Source organism: Lissotriton vulgaris, chromosome 5 (genome assembly GCF_964263255.1).
Source record: "Lissotriton vulgaris chromosome 5, aLisVul1.2, whole genome shotgun sequence".
NCBI lineage: Eukaryota > Metazoa > Chordata > Amphibia > Caudata > Salamandridae > Lissotriton > Lissotriton vulgaris.
This window is the reverse complement of record NC_141693.1, coordinates 1790385574-1790410977: the sequence shown is the minus strand read 5'-3', so window position 1 is coordinate 1790410977 and position 25404 is coordinate 1790385574. Positions and strand designations below refer to the sequence as shown.

The following is a 25404-nucleotide window of genomic DNA, read 5'->3' as shown; positions in this document are numbered from 1 at the left end:
TCCATCTTACTTGTCTTCTGCATCTCTTTATTCTCTCTTACTTTTTACTCATCTCCTGCATCTCTATTTCGTCTTACTCATTTAAAGCATCTCTTTATTCCGTGTTACTCCTCTCGTGCCTCTTTTTATTCCATCATACTTGTCTCCAACATCTCCTTATTCCGTCTTACTTTAGTCGCCTTTATCTCTTTATTCCATCTTACTCCTCTTGCACCTTTCTAGTCTCTTACTCCTCTCATGCATCTCTTTATTCCGTCTTACTCCTCTCGTGCATCTCTTTATTCCGTCTTACTCCTCTCATGCATCTTTATTTGGTCTTACTCCTCTCATGCATCTCAAGTCTGTCTTACTCCTCATGCATCTCTTTATTCCGTCTAACTCCTCTTATGCATCTCTTTATTCCGTCTGACTCCTCTCATGCATCTTTATTCTGTCTTACCCCTCTCATGCATCTCAATTCTGTCTTACTCCTCATGCATCTCTTTATTGCATGTTACTCCTCCTATGCTTCTCTTTATTCTGTCTTATTCCTCTCATGCATCTCTATTCTGTCTTACTCCTCATGCATGCTCTTTATTCTGTTTGTCCTCACGTGCATCTCTTTATTCTGTCTTAATCCTCTCATTCATGCATCGCTTTATTCTGTCTTACTCCTCTCATGCATCTCTATTTTGTCTTATTCCTATCATGCATCTCAATTCTTTCTTACTACTCATGCATGCTCTTTATTCGGTTTGTCCTCTCGTGCATCTTTTTCTTCTGTCTTAATCCTCTCATTCATGCATCGCTTTATCCTGTTTTACTCCTCCCATGGAACTGTATTCCGTCTTACTCCTCTGATTCATGCATCTCTTTATTCTTACTCCTCTTGTGCAGCTCTTCATTCAGTCTTACTCCACTTTTACCTTTCTAGTCTGCCTTACTCCTCTCATGCATCTCATCTCTCGAACCGTATCTTTTTCAATCATACATCTCGTGTGCGTTGTACTCCTGTCATGCTCCTCTCTAGTTCGCATTTTGCATCGGTCATGCCACTGTCTTGTCTTGCTTACTCCTCTCATGCATATCATTATTCTTTATCTTATCATGCACCTAACTGATCTGGGTTTTACTCCTCTCATGCACTTCTCTAGTCCTCATCTTACTGTCATCATGCAGCTCTCTGGTCTGTCTTACTCCTCTCTTGGAGCTCTCTAGCATCTCCAGCATGTGTCTTACTCCTCTCATCCACCTCTTGTCTCTTACTCCTTTCATCCACCTCTCTAGTCTGCATCTTATTTCTCTCATCTATCTCTGTAGTCTCTTACTCCTCTCATACATTTCTCTAGTCTTTGTCTTACTCCTCTCATGTACCTCTGTAGTCAATGCCTTGCTCTTCTCATACACATCGTTAATCCAAGTCTTACTCCTTCCATGAAGCTCTCTAGTCAGTGCTTGCGGGGGCAGTGTAGACACTTGGGGGTAGGGTCACAGTATGGTGCCACCAGCGTGGGTCACATAGGGCGCTGTACTGGGGCAGGGTGGTACCAGGACGCTCACCTCCCTCTATATGTGTCGTAATAGCGGAGGGGTGGGGCTGCCGGGCTCCACCCGGGGATAGGTGCCAACCTGTCACGTACCTGACTCTCTCTCAAAGGCACCATGCCCACCAGGACGTGGTGCCAACAATCCTGACGTTCAGGGCCTCTGGCTCCACTAGCTCTTGGGCTCGCTGCTGTGTGGTGCAGGATATGCAGGGCAGTCTCACCTCTTCCCGTGCTGGCTGTTTCCGCCTTCCATAAAGTAACAGATTTGCATTTTTATTCCCGGATGTCACTATAATATTTAGTGGCAAGCGCCTGTGGCCGATTTGCGTCTTTCACTCCTTGTTTAGTTTCAGTGCACGCTACTGGTATTTATTAATGTGAATATGTGTTAATATGTGTTAATCCCAGATTTTCTGTGCCTCTGTTCCCCCGGCTTTTCTGTGCCTCTGCTCCCTGCTTGTCATCCTGGTTTTTCTGTGCCTCTGTTCCCTGCTTGTCATCCCGGTTTTTCTCTGCCTCTGTTCCCCCAGTTTTTCTCTGCCTCTGTTCCCCCAGTTTTTCTGTGCCTCTGTTCCTCCGGTTTTTCTGTGCCTCTGTTCCCTGCTTGTCATCCCGGTTTTTCTGTGCCTCTGTGTGCGTAGCTCTGTCTGTGTGTGCGCGTGGCTCTGTCTGTGTGTGCGCGTGGCTCTGTCTGTGTGTGCGCGTGGCTCTGTCTGTGTGTGCGCGTGGCTCTGTCTGTGTGTGCGCATGGCTCTGTCTGTGTGTGCGCGTGGCTCTGTCTGTGTGTGCGCGTGGCTCTGTCTATGTGTGCGCGTGGCTTGGTCTGTGTGTGTGCGTGGCTCTGTCTGTGTGTGTGCGTGGCTCTGTCTGTGTGTGGGCGTGGCTCTGTCTGTGTGTGTGCGTGGCTCTGTCTGTGTGTGTGCGTGGCTCTGTCTGTGTGTGTTCGTGGCTCTGTCTGTGTGCGTGGCTCTGTCTGTGTGTGTGCGTGCGTGGCTCTGTGTGTGTGTGTGTGGCTCTGTCTGTGTGTGTGTGTGCGTGGCTCTGTCTGTGTGCGTGACTCTGTCTGTGTGTGTGTGGTTCTGTGTGTGGCTCTGTCTGTGTGTGTGTGTGTGCGTGGCTCTGTCTGTGTGTGTGTGCGAGGCTCTGTCTGTGTGTGTGTGTGCGCGGCTCTGTCTGTGTGTGTGTGTGCACGGCTCTGTGTGTGTGTGTGTGTGTGTGGCTATGTGTCCGCGAATACTCTCTAGTACTCTCTAATGCTCACCTATTGCCATTGTAAATGACAATACCATTTAATAATGTTTTTAAAAAAATAATGAAAAACAATTTCATGAGCAATGCCAATAGCTCTACCTTTAATAATGCCGAGACCATTGAAATGTAAATGCTTGTTTTACAAAATGTTGCAGGATCGAATTTTGGTGTTTTTACCGAAAGAAAATAGACCCAATTTTAAATTCAAGAAAAAGTATTAAGCTATTTTCAGTGTATTTCTGTTTGTCTCAGGATGCAACAATATTTATATCCAATGTGCAACTCAAACCTTGGTATGTGACAACTGTGAACATTGTCCTTTGCACAATACCTGAAGGAAGAAGTCCTTGGCAGAAGACATGGTTCCCAGCAACATGGCCGGGGAGCCAGAGGTCCCTGAAGTCATCGGCAGTGTGGCAGGCCTGCCAGGAAGCAATATATTCTCCTGCCCTTGCGAGATTTTTAGGATGGACTCTTCGTAGTGTTCATACCGGGTCAAGGGGAGGCGTCTCTGGAATGATTCAGAATCTAGAGAAAATAGAAACAAAAATGAAAAAAGCCAAGTTTCACAGCCCTGTGGTACAATGGGATTAATACAAACATCTATACGGATGAATAGGCAAACAAGACGCTTCCCATCTTGGGAACATAGACTGTCATTTGCAGTAAGTTGAGCTCCTTCAGAACAGAACTAAAATTCAATACATTACATTTTACTGAATGAAACTGCCCCAAACAAATAGAACCATATAAACACACACGTAATGATATTGTTTTAATGGCTATATTAAATATTAAGGGCAAAGTTATGCAGGTACAAGGTTTTCATTGAAGAACTATAATGAGATAAACTATGAAAAACAATGTTTACAATTTCATAATTCTGAAATATGATCGATCATTGGTTTTTATATCTCGCTTTAAACTTCATCATCACAGATAAATTGATGATCACCTGCAATACTATGTGTCAAGGTGAGATTGCATCATATGTTCTGGGGCAAGGACTAACTCTAAAAAATGTATACTGTTACTTAAATGGCGTTTTCCCTTGCACTTCTTTCAAATGGGTATCACAACTCTTAGGTGAATTTTTTAGCCATATAAAAGGAAGCGCCCATCTGACTCGGTACATTGGAGGAAAAAAAGCTTTCACATCAAGAAACACAAATAGATGTGTCATATAATTCTCTTACATTATTTGGAAACCTAACCTCATTGTGGACACATGGAGCATTGTTTTCGAAATCATTGTATTGATTTTGAACAAAGCAGTAAACAGTACAAGGTTAGGTATGTGCAAGGGACAAGCATGGATATCGTAGTTAAACTTGCAGCATGGATCCCTCCCCCCACCACCCTAACAAGCGTAGTCACCACAGTCCAAGTGAGTAGAATCACAACAGAAAATAAGCTGTACACCTGACCTATGAGGTCCATGCCCCCTGGACTTTCATATGCTTTTTGGCACAACCTCTCCCCTTATATATATCTCCTTTTTGGAGCTGTGGCAGAAGTTCATACCTCTGCACCTGCTAGACAGTGGCGGAGGAGTTGGTGACCACCAGTACTGAGCCATGCCCCGTCTGGCAGCTAGGTACCCAATACCAGCGAATAACCTATGGTATGTTGTTTCAAGCCAGCCAGCCATTATGCCGAGAAGTAACACTCTAGGATCAAACTCAGCTGCTACCAGTAGAGTGCTCATGATCTGCTTATGGACGGAGACTTCGTAGGCTTGTACAGCCGGGTAGGACCAAATAAGTTATAGAAGGACCCAGCGGACTCGCCTCAGCTTGTGCAGGCAGGTGAGCTCATGTGCCCCATCTTTCAGAGCCTAGAAGGGCTGTAATATATACGGTGAAAATAGAAGGCCTGGATGAGCCGGAGATTAGTGGTTATGGTCAACTTGCAAGAGGTCAGTTGCACAGCTCTCTCTAAGCTTAAGGAGAGGGTCCCGCGCACCAAGGAGAAGTGAGCGGTATAGCCGGGACATTCACCGTCGAATTAAAGGTTCCCTTGTCACCTTCATCTCCAAGGGGGTAGCTTCGGGGACTGTCGTGAACAACTCTTTATATGTGTCAAGGGTGTGCCCACATGCAAGTATCAGAAGAACTGAGTTATAGAGGTCATATTCGGCTTTGATATAATCAAAGAAAACAATGTGGTCTCCATTCCACAGGTCACCCAGCGTACTGATCCCTAACCGGTCCCAACCTTGGAACCCACAAGACGCAACAACCACTCCAGCCAAGTCCCGGCCCACAGAGGGGTACACCCAAGTAACCAATGTGCGGGAGTGCTGCCTTCCAACACTGGAGTGGGACCTTAGAAATATGTGGGAGGGAGGCAAGTGGCCTCCTCCCACAGAGTTAGTTATGAACATCCCAGTTCTCGAGCGCTATGTAGTTCTAGACACCAGGAAGAGTTCTGGTGATCCCCGAACAGCCAGTCATTAATCAGCTCCTATTGTGCGGCCCAATAGTATAGGTGGAGGACAGGAGCGCCCAGGCCTCCATCGTATAAAGAGAAGAGACAGAGCATGTAACATGGGAGACTCTGGGCCACCTGGAAGCCCAGTAGAACCTTGTCAAAAAGGATTGTAGATCAGGAAAGCAAGAGGTAGGGAGAACAAAAGGATAATTCCGTAAAATATGGAGAAATTTGTGCTGGACCAGCATTTTATCCAAGATGTCTGGGTTTAGGGTAGACCAACTAGCAAGATCTGCATGTGTGCGCATCAGGATTGGTGCAATGTTGAGGTCCCATGCTATCTGTGGGTCAGATGTTATGTGAATGCGTAGATACTTGAAAGGGCCAGAGGTAACCCCTCAGTTTCTAGTTGTTGCAGAAGGGGGTGGTCTTGCCCAATGTTTGTGTCAGGACTTTTCCCAAATTCCCTGCAGGCCAGCCGCATCGCCATATATCTCCAACGTTTAATAAGGTGTGTCAGAGTTGTCTGGGGAGATTGAAGATAGAGCAGCATATTGATCACATCCAGCGCTACTCTATCCTCTTGGTGCGTGGGCTAGGAGAAGGACGGAATCTGGGCATCTATTCTAATGCAGTTTGCTAGTAGTTCAATCAAAAAAGCAAAGAGCAAAGGGGGGGAACGGTTTGGACTACTTCCACCTGCCCTGGACCCTCCCCATGGTGCAATCGTATAATCCCTCAATTAAAGCAAGGAACCCTGGCTTAAAGTTCATGCTGTGGAAAATTAAACTAGAAAGTGCCAGTGGACCGTATTAAAGGCTTTTTAATAGTCAACAAGGAGGAGCGCAGCCTGGCCTGATAATCAATGTCGAAATCACCGTTGTAGTGATTTCCCTTTTGGGCCCACTTAAGAATTTTAGCTGACTCTGCTTCGCATAGCCAGGTATAATACATGTGTTTTCACAATGCTATTCTAAGAACACGCTGTACATGTTGTTTGTTATTCAGTAACTGTTTGCACATCTCGTACAGGGTTGCTCTGAATACCTACTGCTTATTCAGCAACAGGTTCAAACGTTAGGCATAACAGGGTCGCAAAGCTGCATCTTCTAACACAATAGTTTTTTATCATATAAACTGTGCCCCGCTTCCGTGGGAGCCAGAGAGGAGAATTCCGGCAGAGAGGGCTGTTCTTGAGCAACCACAGTACTCAACATGCAGCCCTGCGTAAAATGAGTTTACACGTATGATGTGGACCACCTAACTTCATACACCAGATATGGGGACCTTAGGCCAATGCCAGAGTTCACACACATATCCCAGTGCTCATACAGTTAGGGTAGACTTAGCCAGATACATAATTTGCCATGGTTGGGCTGTTTGTCCTGTGCACCCTGTTTGAAATCCAAATTACCTTGTTTAGTAGCATCTGCCTAATGATCACAGCATAATTGCTTCATAATAGACTACAATAGTTTCAATAAATGTATTGCAAACTTTCTTTATGCCTTTCTTATGTTTCCGACAGGCAAGCATTACTAAGGGAGCCACGAATGGTGATGTTCTCTTTCCATGGTTTCCTTGGTTGACTAAAGGGGCATGTTCGAGGCAGGTTCGAAGGTTAGTTTACTAGCTGGGGGGCAGGAGCAGCACCCAACTCCACCTACCCCTCAGGAATCTGCCCGAAAGAGACCAGTGCCATGCTGGGCCTGCCAGAACCTCGGCAGAGGAGGCCCAAGCAACCCTGGTGCACAGGGCCCCACGCACTCCACAAGGAGAACCCCTGTGGTGGGAGGGGGAGGAATTGGCCGCGGCAGTCCAGAAGCCTGGGCCCCAGCGGGATCCATGCAGCTTCCAAGGCGGCCAGTAATACACGCCCAGCAAGGGCAGTCAAAGCACTTCTCCCCCGGGACCAGCCCACTGCCATATGGGGTGCTGCTCTTGTCTTCTCCCCTGGGGGCACCTACGCTGCATCTGAAAGGCCACAACTGCTCTCCAGGCGGGCTCCCTAGAGCATGCTCACCACCGCTCGGTGGCTGCCTCCTCCTGAGCCGCATTGACTGCCCCACGGGGAAGGATAGGCAGGTGTGCGCTGAGGGCAAGGGCTCCAGGCCAAGAGAACCGATCGCCAGTGCTGTGGCCAAGAAAGGAGGAGGCCAGGCCTGTCGGCCAGTAGTGCAGGAACACTGCTGCCCCTTCAGGAACACGCAGCGTCTGACGACCGAGCCCTGCCGCTCAATACAGGTCCAGAGTCTACCAGAGGCAAGCGGCCACTACGGTGGCAACATGCCTGTACGGAGGCCAGGATACAGAAGGATTAGCGGCACCAGCTGAGAGTTCGCTCACAATGCTGACGCCATCTGCACCGACATGGAGCTATTGTTAATTTAATGCTTCTCTTCCATTTAGCGAGGGTCGTCACTGTTTTAACAACCAATTGCCAAAGATTCCAGGAAATTCAGGGTGTAGCACACCAGAGTGAGTTAAAAACCTTGAGGTTCTGTAGAGCAGTCACATAGCAAGCGACAAAGGACACCATATCAAAGTCACTAACAGGACAACTAATTCAGGTAGGACCTCAAGACCTGGATCTTTAAATGAACTATAGAACTACCCCCTTACCTCTCATCCCCAGAGCCTTGAGACTCTTACGGGAGATTAGTCTACAAGAACCCTGATTGATTGATTGGCTTACACCACCAATTGATCCAGCACCAACTTTATGAGGATTTGTCATCCGAAAACAAACGCAACCAGGAGCAGTTAATCCAGTTTGCAACCTTCTACTCCCGTCTTCTGACAGATGGTTAAAGACTAGAAAACTACTGGTCATTTAAGTGCATGGTCTAGCTGATTCTCCATGATAGTTTCCTGGGTAGATGCTTCAGCAATGCCATGAAATGCTTACCTTTTGTCAACAATTGGTTGCCAATCGAGGGATGCTGGTTAAGCGAACTTTTGGGTAAACAATGCCACAGAATCATTCCAAGAGAAGTGTTGCATGTAAGAAAGACACCTAAACTACTACTACTCACGACGACAACTCATCTTGTTTTTATACGAGCTGTCCTGTGGAGAGTCGCACATGTATGCAGTAAGCTAAAGCGGGGCATAGTTATGTAGTTCTTCAGCAGCAAGCAAGCAATATTCTAAACTAAAGGATGGTCACGAGTCACGACACCACTTATTGCCCTCAGTGGCACAGCAGATTCACACCAGGGAGGCATCCAAAAGATTAATTTGAAATGTTTATGTTAATGCATATGCACTAATACACATTTTAATACACATGCGTAACTGAAGGAAAACCTAAAGTGAAATGTTCAATTAGCAAACTAAAATAGAAAAGACTGCATTGAAGATATTTTGATAACTGGATTTTACCTTTTGCTATATATTCCTGAACTGTCCTCATGAAAGCGCTCCTGTAAGGGAGCAGCCTGTTCTCTTACTTAAGTAAGTGTCCCTGTGTCAATCACCACTAGAAAACTTGCATGATTGAAGTACTAGGCAAAGGGAATGCAATCGACCAGCAATGGAGAGGGATCTCAAAACGTCTGATAACTGGTTGGGTTGACACAAAAACAAAAACAGACACTGCATAAAGGGTGAATGCTTTTTGTTACTGACCTAGTACGACAAACTTTAGGAAACTTTTGGCAATGGAAGGCCTACAAATCCCAGAAGGTTTGCTTCAATTAGCGTCCCAATTGGAGCTCAAATATACTAACAAGAAGAAGGGCAGAGACGGTAGGGTGTCTAAGGTGTGAAAAGAAAGCAGAGTTGGGCGTGGCCAAGATGGTAATCAAGTAGGACGTGCCAGCTTGTCGCTCCAGCTCCTAGCCCGGGCCCTGGCTTCAGCGTTGAGTAGCTGTACTGTGGTGACCGCTCAGCTGTGCTAGGGCTACTGCGGAGGGCGAAGGGAGCCGCCCGGCAGCCAAACGTTGAGAACTGGTGTCTATATTGCTGTCTTATGGTACTGAGGTGAGCCACCGGAGCTAGGCCTGGAGTCAGGCTGAGAGGTGGAGAAGTGGCGCAAGGGAGCGGAATGCTGCTTCAAGTCCCGGTGGGGGAAGCGAGCGGCTCTGCACAGAGAGGCTGCTGTGCCACGACAGAGGGCGAGAGGTGTTGCCCGGGGGCCATGCAACAGAATTTTGCAAAAGATCCACCGTTTCACTGGGCAGGGGAGAGCCGCCGGAGCTGGGCCTGGGACAGGGCCGGGCCGCGAGGAGACGTGGAGGGGCGGCTCCGCTACATCGCATGCTGGAGTGGAGAGAGCGTAGCCCTGAAAGAAGTGCCTCAGGGGAAGGAGGATCTGAGCTAACTCGCGACGCCCCCCCTGCGAGTGGATGTGACCATAACGGCCTGGGGAGGTCTGAGGAGATGAGCCGGCGGTTCCTAGTGGTGAGTGCTGGAGAGTGCGTGCTTGCCCAAGCAATGACCCAGCAGAGTCCCTTCCATGGATTTGGGCAGGTCGAGGGCCTCTGTAGACGGAGCGGGAAGAGACCCACCAAGTTGATCTTGGTGCAGTGGGCTCTCTCACAGCTGCTGGGCCCAGGAGCGCCCGGTCTAACCAGCACAGGCCACGATCGGCCCTCAAGAGGCGGGCAGTAGCGTCGAGAGGCACCTTTGTCAGAGAGGGACGGTATCTGTGAGCTGGGCACCTGTTGGCCCTGAGGAGTAGTGCAGAGGGTGAAGGATTGGGTCAAGGGTTGTCATCGACGGCACCTCCCCCAACTGCAAGGCCTATGGAGCTCCTGGCTATCCCCACAACGGGCGCATCTTACTTGTAGGTGACAATTGAGAGACGGCCCCGGACGTGGGCGGAAAGCGCTGGAGCAGGAGGAAGGTGGGGCAGGACTTGGCCCTGATGCCAGTCGCTCGGGCCAGGCGAGGAGGGGTTGGGGGAAGAGGATACGGTCCTCACTGTGGAGATAAACGGGGGTTACCCCCCAAGGTCATAGCTGCACGCCCTACAAGCAAAATAGAGTCTGTAAGAGAAGTGAGGCCCTGGCAGAGCCCACAGAGATCCACTACTCAGAAGCAGCCTTTGAGGAGCAAACCATCGTCTGGAGTCTTGTTAACAATCCTACACCAGTGAATCCCTGTGTCCCTGCGGAAATGTGAATACTTCACTACCACCGATATAGAACACTCACCCCCAAAGTCACAGACTTCAAGGCATAGCGCAAGCCCTACTGCAGTCGGAGTAATGACTCTCCCCTGAGGGTGGCAACAGGGGTGTTTGTCTCTTGGATACCCACTGGAGTTGGGAGATATGGAACCATCCAGGCCTAGACCATGAGGGCTGCCAATGGGAATAAAAGGCAGATCAGTTAAATACATGCTGCTTAAAACAACTGGATCAAACAATGCAGATACGTCGGACTTGACTGAACCTGCGGAAACCGAGGCTCCACTAACCCGGGCATTTATCGGGAACTTATTCGCATCTCTAAGAGAAGATTTAAAGCAAATAAGAACTGAAATAGCGCAGGAGGTGAGAAAAGACGTGGACTCCTTGGCGGACAGAGCGGATACGTTTGAGACTCAGAGTTGAAGCAGGGATGAAGAGATAGAACTTCTTCAGCAGGAGGTAATCTGCCTGAAGGACCAACACTTAGACCTTCAAACCCATGCAGAGGACCTAGAGAATCGCTCAAGTCGCAACAACATTCGAATCCACAACATACCGCGTGTGGCTGAAGGTCAGAACATTGAAGCATTTATAGAGAGTCTCTTCAGTTCGATCCTTGAAGCCCCAGAGGAAATGGCAATCAAACTGGACCGCAAACATCAAGTGGGCCGGGGAAGGCCCTCTCCGGCCCGACCTCCGGATATCCTGATCTCAGGGGGATGATTCTCAATTGAAAGAGCTCATCCTACAAAAGGCCAGAGACTGTAACTCACTACAGTACCTGGGGCATCGACCTCTCCTGTTTCAAGACCTAGCAGCATCAACGCTGCAGAAGAGAAGAGCTTTCTGACCCACCACGATGCACCTCCGAGACAGCAAAATCCCATACTCTTGGAACCACCAGTTCAGCCTCCTCTTCCACCTTAACGGGAAAATTCAACAAATTTGCTCGGTCAAGGAAGCTCGTCAACTGTTGAACATTCAAGAGGAACCTGCGGCAGGTCCGCCCTCACCGGCTGGGTTGGGCAGAGGGCGTTAAACAGGGAACTGGGAGACAACTGGCGCAGGCTCTTCAAGGCTGCGTCCAGACCCAGAGACCATAGCAAAGGAGAGGCAAGCTGTCCTGGTGTCCTTTGGAGAGGACTTCACCAGCCCGGCAGGAGCCTGCCCGCTACAGAACCTGAGTATACAAGCACTCCATGTACTAGAGGTCAAAACGGTACATTCACGTCTTCATACCCAGGTCATAGTCTTGGGAGAGTGGGGCGTTCCTAAGATCCGGTACTCTTCCACCCCGGCCTATGGGAATGCTCTCCCAGGACATTCAATATGTTTTGTGTTATGTTGTTAGTTTGTTATTATGATTGTTATTTGGTTTGGGCCCCTCCCCCGACACTCCTGCGCAACCCTCCAACCCCATAGGTCACCCAATCAAGGGCTTAGCCAGTCCGTCAACGAGATGCCGTCAAACAGCTGCCACCCCAGTGATGTACAGCGCAACACTCTAGCTTCCTCTCGGGATTATTGTAATAACTCACATCCTTAAGATTTTGACCCTGAATGTAAAAGGTTTGAATAGCCCCATCAAACGCTGCAACATTGTGTCATATTTAGAATGCTCTGTAGTCCAGATATGCTTGCCCCAGGAAACCAGGGCCTTCCCACACAAGCTCTTTTCCTCTCTCTCTCTACAAAGAAAGCAGAAGTGGCTATCCTCTGTAAGATAGGACCCAAACAAGTGGAACTGAAGGGACGGTATCTGGCCCACTCCTTTTCTATGGGCTCACAAACACTCACAATTGGGTCAGTCTACGCTCCCAACGAAGGTCAAGAGGAATATTTGTTGATGGTAGTGCACGAAGGAGGTGCTTCCCAAGACGTGACAATCTTGTTGGGTGGAGACCTAAATATAGTTTTTGATAACGCCCTAGATAGATCAGCCCAAAAACAAGGACAGACTGGGGCCCTCTCAGAAGAGGGGAAGCAGCTGCTAATCGATGCAGGACTAACCGATATATGGAGAGACAAGTACCCCGCGTCTAAGGAGTACTCCTACTTGCACTCCCACAAAACCTACGCAAGAAATGATTATTTTTTAGGCATGACAAGTTTAAAATCCTTTATCGAGCAAATAGATATATTGCTACATAGGCAGGGAGTCCGAATGAGGGACCGCTGTGTAGAACGCACGACTTGAGCTACACAAGGAACATGGACTGTGATTTTGGCCCCTGGATTCCATTTTTACATATAGTAATTATATGCATTATAGACATCAAAGTTATTTGAAGGACACTTTGGGTTCTCTACAGGCATACCTTTATCTGAAAACTGGGATTACGAATGTGCTGATTATCTTTTTTCTTCACTTTGGCGTTTTGGATTATTTGTCAAACGTGGATTTATTTGATTATTGGACTAATTTAAAGACACAATAGCACTGACGAAGTTATGTCTGGAACGAAACGCGTTGGCTGATGTCCATGTTTTTACTTGAAATTAAATAAAGAATTTATATTGGAATATATACGGAATCCTTTGACTTCATCCTGGTGCACCGTCCACATTCTTTCAATACGTTTATCTGGCTTCCAGTGGAGTAAAAGTGGCATACTCCGGATGTGTTTGCACGGACATTATACAAATTAGTTGATTTAAGGAACTGAGGTGCTGGGCTTCTGGTCGGCCGCATTTTCTCTTGTAATTGTAGATATATTGCCCCATACTCTATCAGATCACTCAGCAGTCATCCTGGCCCTTTCACTGCCACGTGGGCAAACCCACTCCCAGACAAGGCGCCTCTGCAATACGATGCTGTACCACCCGAGGTGGATCAACAGATTTCTAAAGCACTGCAAGACTATTTGGAGTTATGATACTCCCGAAACCTATATAGCTGTCCTCTGGGACGCGTTTAAACCAGAGGTGAGAGGAGAACTTATTGCAATTGCAGTCTGAGAAAATAAGATACGCAGGGAGAAGAGAGAGCTTTTGACACAACAGACACAGGAGTTGCGCGCTCCCAGTTAGCAGCGCTGGACATTAATAGAGCAGAGTACACAGAGCTTAGACTCCATCACAATTTCGATAAAAGGCGGGGACAGAGCAGGGAGGTTGCTGACACATAGACTATGAACACAGAGGCAGGCATCCACTATTGCCTCTGTGATCGCCTCCACTGGAAAGGAGATGGTTACGGATCAGCGAATCACCGAAACATTTCATCAATATTATGCAGAACTTTATAAAGCACAAGGTCTTTCCCCCCAAGCCCAGTACCTTCAGGGAGTCTCAACCTCCACAATCATTCCTGACCATCCGGAAGACATTAAATTCCCTATTAGAATTCAGAAGGTAGTTTGTGCCATTTCCAAGCTTAAACCACTGAAATCCCCAAGTCCAGATGGATTCTTTGCCTTGTTTTATAAAGCCTTCTGCCCCATTCTGGCCCCTATCCTCACCAGAGTATACAATGCTAAAGGGACATCATCTTCCCTCTCTAAATCGATGCTAGGGGCTTCAGTGATTGTAATGCCCAAAGATGGGAAAGACAAGCAGTAATGTGCTTCCTATAGGCCCATCTCTCTCCTCAATGTTGATTTTAAGTTTTTCACTGGCATCCTGACATCTCGATTGCTGGCTCTGCTACCTGGGTTGATCGACCCCGACCAAGCAGGTTTTGTCTCCAACCGCCAATGCTCAGACAACATCACACGCATACTTCACATAAACGATAAAGCCCAAAGTTTCGACGCTGAACTAATACTATTGTCAATGGACGCTGAGAAAACATTCGACAGAGTAAATTGGATATATTTAAAGGCGACGCTGCAGCATTTTGGGTTCCTTGAGAGATTCATAGCTTGGGGTTTTCAGTGGGTACACTAACCCAGATGCCACTGTCCGGGTAAATGGTCATACCTCCTCCCCGTTTCCCATACAGAGAGGCAAACGCCAGGGCTGCCCCCTCTCCACCCTGCTCTTTGCCCTATATATGGAGCCAATAGCTCAGCATATCCGCAATAATCCCCTCGCCTCTGGCATTCACTTTGGGGGATACACACATGCTTAGTCTCTACGCAGATGATGTAATAGTGACATTAGACAACCCTCAAGCTTCCCTCCCGGCTGTGTTTTCTGAATTGGAACTATTCTCCCAAACAGCAGGTTTCAAAATAAATGTTCACAAATCACAAGCTCTCAACCTTACCTTGAAACCCTCTACACTCTACTCTTCCTCGAGAAGAAACGGATCCCTCAACCACTCGCAGTCCGGCTTCCGAGCCAACCACAGCACCGAGACCGCCCTCATCGCAGCCACTGACGACATCCGAGCCCTGCTCGTCAACGGGGAAACAGCTGCCCTCATTCTCCTGGACCTCTCCGCAGCGTTCGACACTGTCTGCCACCGCACCCTAGTACAACGCCTCAGCAACATCGGAATCCAAGAGAAGGCTCTGGAGTGGATCATCTCGTTCCTCGCCGGAAGAACCCAGAGAGTCCGCCTCCCCCCGTTCAGATCTGAGGCCACCGAAGTCATCTGCGGCGTACCACAAGGATCATCACTCAGCCCCACCCTCTTCAACATCTACATGAGCCCCCTCGCGGCCATCGCACGCCAACACAACCTCAACATCATCTCCTACGCCGACGACACCCAGCTGATCCTCTCCCTCACCAACGACCCAGCAACCGCCAGAACCAACCTGCACGAAGGGATGAAAGACGTAGCCGAGTGGATGATGAACAGCCGCCTGAAACTGAACTCAGACAAGATGGAAGTCCTCATCCTGGGACCATCTCCCTCTGCCTGGGACGACTCCTGGTGGCCCCTGGGCAGCACACCCAAACCAACGGACCACGCACGCAACCTGGGCTTCATCCTGGACTCCTCCCTCTCGATGACAAGACAAGTCAACGCCGTCTCATCTTCATGCTTCAACATCCTACGCATGCTCCGTAAGATCTTCCGATGGATCCCCACCGAAACCAGGAAGACGGTCACCCAGGCACTCGTCACCAGCCGACTGGACTACGGAAACACCCTCTACACCGGAACCACAGCCAAACTACAGAAAAGACTCCAACGCATCCAGAACGCCTCTGCACGACTCATCCTGGACATCCCCCGCCACAGCCACATCTCCGGACACCTGAGAGGAGAATCACGTTCCGACTCCTCACACACAAGGCTCTCCACGACCTGGGCCCCAGGTACCTCAACAACCGCCTGACCTTCTACTCTCCCACCCGCCAGCTTCGATCGACCAGCCACGCCCTCGCTGCCGTTCCACGCATCCGAAGAGCCACCATGGGAGGAAGATCCTTCTCCTACCTGGCAGCCAAGACATGGAACTCCCTCCCCATCAATCTCCGTCAGACCCAACACCACCTCTCCTTCAGGAAGCAACTCAAGACCTGGCTGTTCGAGCAGTAGCAGACCCCCCCTCCCCCAAGCGCCTTGAGACCCTCCGGGTGAGTAGCGAGCTATACAAGTTTCTTGATTGATTGATTGATTTGAGAAACGCACACGCCAGTGAATGGGCCCCAGTTGCGATCCCCTACTTAGGGATACAACTTTTGCGTCACTACACGACACCAGAACGCTAAACTACATCACTTTGCGTTGTCATGTTAGGGGTGATCTGCGCCGATGGGGACCACACACACTGTCTTGGGTTTTGCCGGATAGTGTCCATTAAAATGTCTATATTGCCAAAGATATTATTCCTCTTTCAGACCCTTCGATTGGAACCACCCCCGGGTACAATACGTATGCTTCAGCAGCTGTTAGAATCCTTTATCTATTGTCCAGGACTAAGAATATTTATTTCTGGTTGGTAACGCAAGCCTCTCTAAAGTCTTGGGATAAAATAGTGCAGAAAAGGAATCTCACCACCTTCCTGTTTCCCTTGACCCCTATTGTAGAAAATACCTCCTTCTCACCGGGGATGGATGCCAAGGCCTTTACATGGTGGACAAGGGAGTGGAGCAGAAAGATCAGACATCTCTTCAATGAAGCGGGCCCGCTCTCTTTTGAGGATCTCCGAAACCAACATGGCCTCCCCGAATCAGAACTATTTCACTACCAATAAATAAGACACAGGGTCATGCACTCTGGTGTCTGCCCGCTAACGCAGCGCCACCTTACTGCATTTGAGAAGTGGCTATTATCCAAAACTAACGACGCCCACCTCATATCACAGTTATATTGCTTAATAAGACAGGCCTCAAGACCTCATAAGTCGCAGAGCCAAAAGAGATGGGAACAAGAATTAGAACTACACTTACCTAGCGTGAATGGGAGGACATTTACAACAGAGCTAAGCATACTGTGCGTAACGTGGCTAGTGTAGAAACAGCCACTAAAATAACAACGTATTGGTATTTCACTCCTGCCAGACTCCACAAATGCAACCCAACAAAAGACCCCTTGGGCTGGCGCGGATGCGGCCTACCTGGCACTCTGACCTACATACTGTGTGATTTTCCTCTATTAAAGTCCTATGGGGCTCAGGTACTCAGGAAGATAGATACTCACTTTGACACTGAACTGCTGCAATTCCCAGCATACATTTTCTTAGGCTTACCGAACTCCCTCATGTTCCCTGTTAAATCACGCAGGGGTCATCAAATAGCACTGGCCCTGGGGGCGTCTCTCCAAAACATCCTTGCACATTTGGGAAGTAGCCGTTTTCCCACCCATACGGGATGGTTGCATCAAATGGGTTATGTTAGAACTGGGGGTCTCTAATTGGCAGAGGTAAGTACCTTAGACCAAGTAGGGACCCTTGCTTCTAGTCACGGTGAAGGAATACACACAGTAGATAACCTCCGCTCTCCCTCTAGGTAGCTTGGCACGAGCAGGCAGGCTTATCCTCAAGGCAATGTGTATAATAATTGCACTCAACACAACAATAATCCCCAATCCACCACAAACTGAGACCACACAGGTAAGTATATTTTATAAAAATATTTATCGTTATCTAGTTTCAGCAGTAAAATAAAAGCAGTTGCACGATAATTACGTCTTCAAGAATATGGGGTACTTAATCTTAATGGTTGCAGTTACTTTCAGGAAGTCTCTTATCAAAACGATAGTCTCAAGTCTCTTGGGGATCAGCACTCAAAAATGAGTATGACTGACTTACTTAAAGAATGTGCTCTCAAAAACGAGCAGTAAACACAATGCCCACGTACGTTTTTATATGTGGCCTTCAAGCGCTGCCAACGCGCTTTACCGCAGGGTCCAGGGACTCTTTCTTTCCCCCGGCACAGCCTCGTTCTCTAGAGGGCCCCAGGCGCACCACGACAAGCAGATCTCACTCGTCCCCGCCCCGGCTGGTCCCCTTTCCTCTCCCGCCCGCTCTCGGCAATCCAACGAGCGGCGGGGGAGGCGGTGCTGCTCACCTTGGGGGGATGGCAGGCCAGGGGTGCGGGACGCTCTTAGATTCCCTCGGCGAGGTCGGCTCTCGAGGCCGGGTCGTCTCCTCTCCTCCTTCTCTCCTCGCCTGGACCAGCCAATCACGTCGCGGCTCCTGCGACGAGCCCCTCTTGACGCGAGGCCGCCAACCAATGGCAGCGCGGCCTCGTTGATGACGCTACGCTCCATGGGCCAATCCCATCGCGGCTCTGGTGAGGGGGCTCGGCTATCTCACCCAATCAGAGCGCGGCGGGCTCGATCTTCGTGGCGTCGGCTCCGACCAAGTACGGGGCACTTCCACGGGAGTTCACGGACCCCAGGCTGCGACGGTGCCACGGCACACAGTTGCTCTCAGCGTTTCTCACACTGGGGAGGCCCACAAGTCTCCGATCTGCACCCCACACGTGTCGATGAACACGTCGATCTCGGCCACACAGCAGGCTGGGTCAGCGCGGCGCCCTCACTCAAATGAGAGAGCAGCCAATGCGCTACGTAGTCAAACTACCGGGTTTCACGATCTCTTCGCCACACAGCAGCTTCAGGGGGCACAGCAGAGTCTTGTAATCCTTGGGCAACCTTTATGTCCCTGGGTTGCAGACAGGGGGCCAGCTCTTCTCAGGCCCTTGGAGATTCAAGTTTGTAAACACAGCACACAGGAAAGTCTTGACAGTTTCAAGCAGGCAGGGTCACAGCACACAGCAAAGTCCCTTTCTTCTCCTCTCCTTCAGTTAGATAGCAGGATAGGTCAGCCCTTAAAGCACACAGCAAGGCAATCTTCCATCAGCTCCTTCAGCAGTCCTTCTTCTGGCAGAGGTTCCTCTTGATTGTAGAATCTGCCTTTCTGTTGTCAGGGGTCCTTCTCTTATACCCCAAAAAGTCTTTGAAGTCCTTTGAAGTCTTTTGAAGTCTTTGTGCAAAGGGGGGCCCTGAGCCCGGTCCAAACCAGTTCTGGGTGTTGCTGGGGCTCTGGGGGTGTCCTGGCTTCCTTCTTCTTTCAGTATCAGGGTCAGAGGTGACAGTCGCTCAGCGGGAGGTGAAGCCAGCATGGTGGTCTGGCAGGCACAGCCCTTCACTATCAGGTGCTATCTCCTCCCACTTCCCTGGCAGCAGATGCTGCCTTTCATCCAGGCCTGGCTCATATAATCACCCTGGAGGCTCTGCAGACCCGGTCATCCTCAACCCAGACAGTCAATCCACAAACAGTCCCAGGCACACAGAAAGGTTGGACAAGAGAACAGCCACTTTCTAAAAGTACTATTCTCAAACACAGAATTTAAAAACAACCTTTCCTAAAAGATGTGTTATTAAATTCTGAGTTCAGGGATATCAATCACTTATGTCCCATCTTGTTCCTATGAGAAGATAGGCTGGGATCCAATGGGACTAGCCTCCCCCATGTTAATCTATAGAGCAAGATAACCTTGCAGCAGTGAGCACACAAAATGGCTGCTGCTCACTACCAGAGCATGTTACCTGCACTAGTACATGCTCTACCTTACCCATGCGCTGCACCCTGCCCAGGGGGGTACCTTGAGCCTTCCATAGGGGTGACTGATGTGCACAGACAGGGAAGGGTTAGGCCCAGCCAGTGGGGACACTGGCCAGGCGGACATGGCAGTCCACTTATTGCACACAGGCCCTGCGCTGGCAGGCCTGAGACACCATTTTAGGGCTACTTGTGGGGGTGGCGCAATCTGCGCTGCAGGCCCACTAGTAGCATCTGTCATCACCAGCCCTGGCACACGCAGTGCACTTTACTAGGGACTTCATGGTGATACAAATATGCCAATCAGGTATACCCAATCAATATGACAATTTACAGAGGGAGCACTTACACTCTGGCACTGATCAGCAGTGGCAGAGTGTCCAAAGCATCTAAACCAGCAAAAACGAAATCCAGCACAACATCAAAAATACATGAGTCAGAGGCAAAAAGATGGGGGAAAAAACCACGCCAAGGGTGTCCGGTCTAACAGGTTACATTTCTGCATGGAGCGGATTTCCCTTTCACTCACTGATAAGAGTGCCTCATTCCCTGCCCTTTGGAAAACCTTTTTATCGCTACTCTCCTCTGAATTTAAAGAACTCACTTGTCCTAAATAGTTGAGACTACTGCGACTTACTGACCAATATGCAGACGGTCCCTCAGGATGCGGCATAACAGGTTTGGCTGCTATACAGACGGGGAGGGGGAGGGATGAAGGGAGAGGGAAGATGTTGAGGTTGTTCAGTAAACAGGATTTATCGCTCTCCCACGTTGTGGAATGCAACAATGCATACTTTGTCATTGTGGTGATTGTATTTGTTGAAAGCACAAATTCAATAAAGACATTTTAAACAGAAAAGAAAGCAGAAAGATGCAAGATACTTTAGAACGAAACAGCAGTACCTTGTGCAGAGTACTTTGATGACTTCCTTGTGAAATCCTGATTTATTCCCGAGTCTATTGTGTGATTTTTGCATTCATTTTACAGAATTTGGACCCATGTTTAATTCTAAGTAAAGTTTTATTGGGGAGTGGGAGGCTTGAGTTTGGAAATGTGGCACGAAAACAGGGGTTGGGGGCTTTCTTACTCTTCTCCCTACACCTCTTAATCTACTTGCTCCGCTCTCAGGTCTATCCTGGTTGTTATGGTTTGCGCAGAGAGAGCAAAAGCGGTCCGCGGTCTAACGTCCTACGGGCTTGTAGGAGTCATTAAGGCCTATTTAAACCACATGGAAGAGAGAACATGCAGCAAAAAGAGGCAATGTACTTGAAAATGTAACAGCAGTACCATGTACTTCAATGACTGCCTTGTGAAATCCTGATTTACTCCTGGTTCTTTTGTGCAATTTAGCGATCATTGTACTTCATTTGGACCAGTGTTTAAATCTAAGTGAAATGTTATTGGGGAGCGGGAGGCTCGAGTTTGAAAACAGGTCACAGGAATGGGTTTTAGGGGCTTTCTTACGCTTCTCCCTACACCTCTCTTAGTCTACTTGCTCCACTCTCTGGTCCGCACTGGTTGTTACCATTTGCGCAGAGAGAGCAAGAGCTGCCATTACTCTTCAGCCAAGATATTGATGCGGGCAGAGGTCTAGCATTCCACACAGTACTTTGAGTCAGCAGGGCCTATTTAACCTTAAGGAAGTGCGGGCACGCCACAGGCGTGCCAAAGGCAAGCCCATCTGCTCCTATATGTAGTGTTCGCCGCAATACAGAGACACACGGATGCAGGGATAGGGGTAGAGAGCTTTTTATTAGCTTTCTTCTCCTTCCTGGGCTAACGGCTAACTGCCGTTCCTAGCCTCCAGCTCCTCCCTTTCCGCCCGCCCTCGTCCCACCTCGGGCTGGTCCTAGTGTCCTGCTACTGCGGTCACTGTGGACATCATCACATCTCCCCCCTCTGTAAACAAAACACACAAAATCAAACAAAACACAGCAAACTGTTCGCACCCTCTTCTTTCTTGTCGTCAACTGTCTCTGCTTATAGTTCTTCACTCAGGCGAGACGGATTTGTGATGACCCGTCTGAGGCGCGCCTGAAGATCCTGACTGTCAGGCTCGCGCTCGTCAGTGATTTCTATCAATGCCGGACTGCGACTTGGTAGTGTCTCTGCTTCTCCTCTCTCTACTCTTGGTTCAGTCAGTAGTTCCTTAACATTGGGGTTGCACTTCTTAAAGTACGTCACGTTGCGGGTGAGTCGTCTTCCGTCAGCCTCTGCAGTGTTCATAGTTCCGTTTTGTTGAAACACTAGACTGCATCACAATATTACATCTTCTCCCCCTTGTTAACAAAATAAACTTAGCGTCCAACATGTTTGTAGTTCCTCAATCAGCCACACAGGTCTGCATGCTGCCTGTTTAAGCTATGGAGATGCATCTCCATTTCCTTTGTGTGGCTTTCTGTCGCTTTGACGAGAACATCTTTTATTACAGGAGTGCATCTTTGAAATTGCGAGACGTCTCTCGTGGTCTTCTTGTGCTCAGGTTCGTGGTGATTTCCAATCAGCTTCTGGGTGATCCACTCATCTTCAGTTTCTGAGGTGACTGTGAAAAGCTCAGCTTGATGTCGGCAGTCTGTCTTCCTTTGTGGCTCTTGTTTGATTGACGCTCGATCTCCTTCATGAGGGGATGTTGTTCTGGTTCTCTTCCGAGCACCCACATATGATTTTACTTCTTGTTGTCTTGTCCGGTCGAGGGCAACACTGCCCTCCTGTTCAACGTCATGTATACCAGACGGTAAGGCGCTATCTGAAGAGACCATCTTGGTTTGGTTCGGGGACTCATTCGCTGCCTCTGGTTGTCTCACCCACTCCCACTCACGTTTGGGACAGGTGAACTCTTTGACTGTCTGGGCATGTGCATGTTTCTCTCTCATCTGATGATGATCTGTCGCTGTTAACACGTCTGGCTTTCCTTGCAGAGTGACTGGATGGTCCTTTCCCATCCGGTGGGTAATGTCCACTATCTCTGTTTTCTTTCTGTAGGCCCTTTGGGTCAGCCTCGCTGATCCTATCAGGGGTGAAGGTATATTGTTTATATCTTGATGTACCTGCGACTGACATGACAGGTTATCTTGTGGAGTGATTGAGTACTCAGGAACATTGATGTGAGATACGTTACTGTTGATGGGAAGAATGTCCTTTGGTTCTGGGGTGTGTTCATGTGGTTGACGCCATGGCCGTCGTCGGGACCATGACTCGGTCGACTCGAGGGATCGAACAGACAAGCTTTCTAAATCAGAGGAGTCTTTTGTCTATTTCCTTTGATACCGTTCCTTTGAGTGTGTCTTGAATGGAGGATTTCTGAAACAGGTAGGCCGTGACGAGCTGCTCCTAGAGTCAGAGTTCTCTTTGGGATATTTCTCCGGGTGCCTGTCTCGAAGTGATAGGGTGTCATCTTACTGGAGAGGTTGTTTGATAACCACATATTTATTTCTTGCGTTTGATCCCTGGGTATTTTGTCTCTGCCTCTCTCGTGTGATGATAATGGCCTCCTCTCAGTTTCTTCATTGTCTCGGATGTGGTGGATGCGTTTGTCTTCCTCTTCCCGGTGTCTGAGTGGATCAGTCCGTCTTATCCGGTCTGCTTCTTTTTCCCGCTTGTTTTGTGCACGGACATCTGTGTTACGGGTGTGATCATGTACCGATTTCCAGTGTTGACGTGACTGGTCCAGTCTTCTATAGTTTGCCTTTCTTGCACATTTGTTGGGCAAGCTGTCATCTGGTCCATTGGTGCTATCTGTCCCACTTGACACTTCATCTGCTTCAGAATCGCTTGCACCATATGTTGAATGACTCCTTGAGGTTGAATAACTCCTTGAGGTTGTATCAGTGAAGCTGTCCAATCCTGGATCATCCCGGTCTTTTGTGTTGTTGACTCAGAGTATTTCGTGTTACTTTGTCTCTCCCGTTGTCTTATCTCTGATCTGTCTTCACCCTCCCCGTTTCTGGTTTTGTTTATTTCTTGGGCTTTATTCACAGACCTTAGAGATGTCTCTTTCTTGGTATCTTTGTGTCGTGCACTTAGGTGCAATTATTTCGATATTTCTCTTGCTTTAACCCGCTCTCCAACTTCAGCCTTCCTGATTATTTTCTTTAGCGACCAATGCCCTCGAAGAATCTTGTGCTTGGTATTAGAACTTGAACAGCTTACGATTACCCGGAGTCGAACTGCGTCCTCATTTGGAAATGTGTTGAAGTGGCAGCATTGTACCAGACTTTGCAACCGGGTGATGAAGTTTGGCAATGATTCTTCTCGTTCCTGCCGTGCTGTGTTGAAGGTGATGCGTTCATGATCCACGTCTTCCTTTGCGTTGAAATGGGCGCGTATTGTCTCTTGGAGTCTTTCATAAGTCTCTGTGTCCTTTTCAGAAAATGTTCTGATTAAGCATCAGCCCTCATGACCCACCAACTGGAGGAGTAGTATCAGACATTTTCCATCTCTTCGCTCACCGGTGGCGTCAAGAAAATCATCCAGTGATTCCAGCCACCGGTTCCATTTAGGACCCAAACCCTGAATGTCAGTCTGTGTCACTGGGGGTGGCATGGCACTTCAATGCAGGGATTGGATCGTTGTGTTGCTTTTCCCACCACCATGAGGGAGGAAGATTTTGATCTGCTACCGTCACAGGACTGTTTCCTTTTCTTCCCGTCGTGTCGTTATTTACCGTTGCCTTCATTTATGTCTTGTATTTGCTTGTGCTTGTTTTCTTGCACCACTTGCATTTGCTTGTGCTTGTTTGTGTTGTGTCTTGTAGTCGCTTGTTTACTTGTTTCACCTCTTGCCTTAGCTTGTGTTTGTCTTTATTGTTGCCAATGCTTGATTTGTATGTGCCAATGCTTGTTTCTTGTATTTGCCAATGCTTGTCTCCAAACTCTGCTTTGCTTTGCTGTAGCGTCGTGCTACCAATAAGGACACTGCACAATATATCTTATTTAGCGAGCTCTTTATTATCGCACTCGCCAGTGCTTGTTTACTTTGTTCGTTGCACTCGCCAGTGCTGGTCTATTATCTTCGTTGCACTCGCCAGTGCTTGTTTTTGTCTTCGTTGCACTCGCTAGTGCTTGTTTGTTGTTTCCGTTGCACTCGCCAGTGCTCGTTTGCTATCTTCGTTGCACTCGCCAGTGCTTGCTTGTTTGTTGCACTTGTCAGTGCTTGTTTGCTGTCTTCGTTGCACTCGCCAGTGCTTGTTTGCCGTCTTCATTGCACACGCCAGTGCTTGTTTGCTATCTTGGTTGCACTCGCCAGTGCTTGTTCGCGGTCTTCGTTGCACTCGCCAGTGCTTGTTTGCTATCTTCGTTGCACTTGCCAGTGCTTGTTTGCTATCTTCGTTGCACTCGCCAGTGCTTGTTTGTTGTTTTCGTTGCACTCGCCAGTGCTTGTTTGCTGTCTTCGTTGCACTCACCAGTGCTTGTTTGTTAGTCCTTTTGCACTCGCCAGTGCTTGTTTGCCATTCATGTCTTCTGCCTGACTTCAAAATGGCCGTGTTGATTCCTCGCAGGGGATTGGACAAATCTGCCTGACTCCAAGATGGCCGCGCGTTAATCTCGTGTTCAACGAGATTTCGGCAGCTTTTTCACCGGATTTACTTTATTGCTTAGCGCTTTCACTCCACACTCACCGCTTGCCAGTTTCAGCCACGATTCACCGCCGGAGTCACTCTTTCAGGTAGGGGAGCATCTTCGCTTCTTCTTCGTGTTTCCTTCGTTTTTGGTCACTTTTGCCCCCGAGGTGGGCTCTCGGTGGGCACTGTATATAAACGCTCAAACCTCCACACGCGGGGCAAGCTCGGTTTTCTTCGCCGCCGGGGTGGGCTCCCGGTAGGCAGGCGCAGTGACACGCTCCAACCCCCACACGTGGGGCGAGCTAGTCAATCGCCGGGTGTGCACCGAGTCAGCCGTCCTCACACACGTGTGTGTTCGAGGTCCCTCGTCGCCAGATGTCGTGTCCGCCGCAATACAGAGACACACGGATGCAGGGATAGGGGTAGAGACCTTTATTAGCTTCCTTCTCCTTCCTGGGCTAACGGCTAACTGCCGTTCCTAGCCCCCAGCTCCTCCCTTTCCGCCTGCCCTCGTCCCACCTCAGGCTGGTCCTAGTGCCCTGCTACTGCGGTCACTGTGGACATCATCACACTATCCACGCCCGAGT

General features: G+C 48.9%; 1 protein-coding gene across 4 annotated transcripts in view; it reads right to left on the bottom strand.

Annotated features, from left to right (window-relative positions):
- GHDC (GH3 domain containing) overlaps positions 1-25404 on the bottom strand; it is a 240302-nt gene that overhangs the window by 185339 nt on the left and 29559 nt on the right. For all 4 annotated transcript variants that reach the window (XM_086924132.1, XM_086924134.1, XM_086924133.1 and 1 more), the window contains one exon: positions 3109-3305. In XM_086924132.1, the coding sequence (XP_086780258.1) occupies positions 3109-3305 (197 nt within the window). The remainder of the gene's footprint in view (positions 1-3108; positions 3306-25404) is intronic.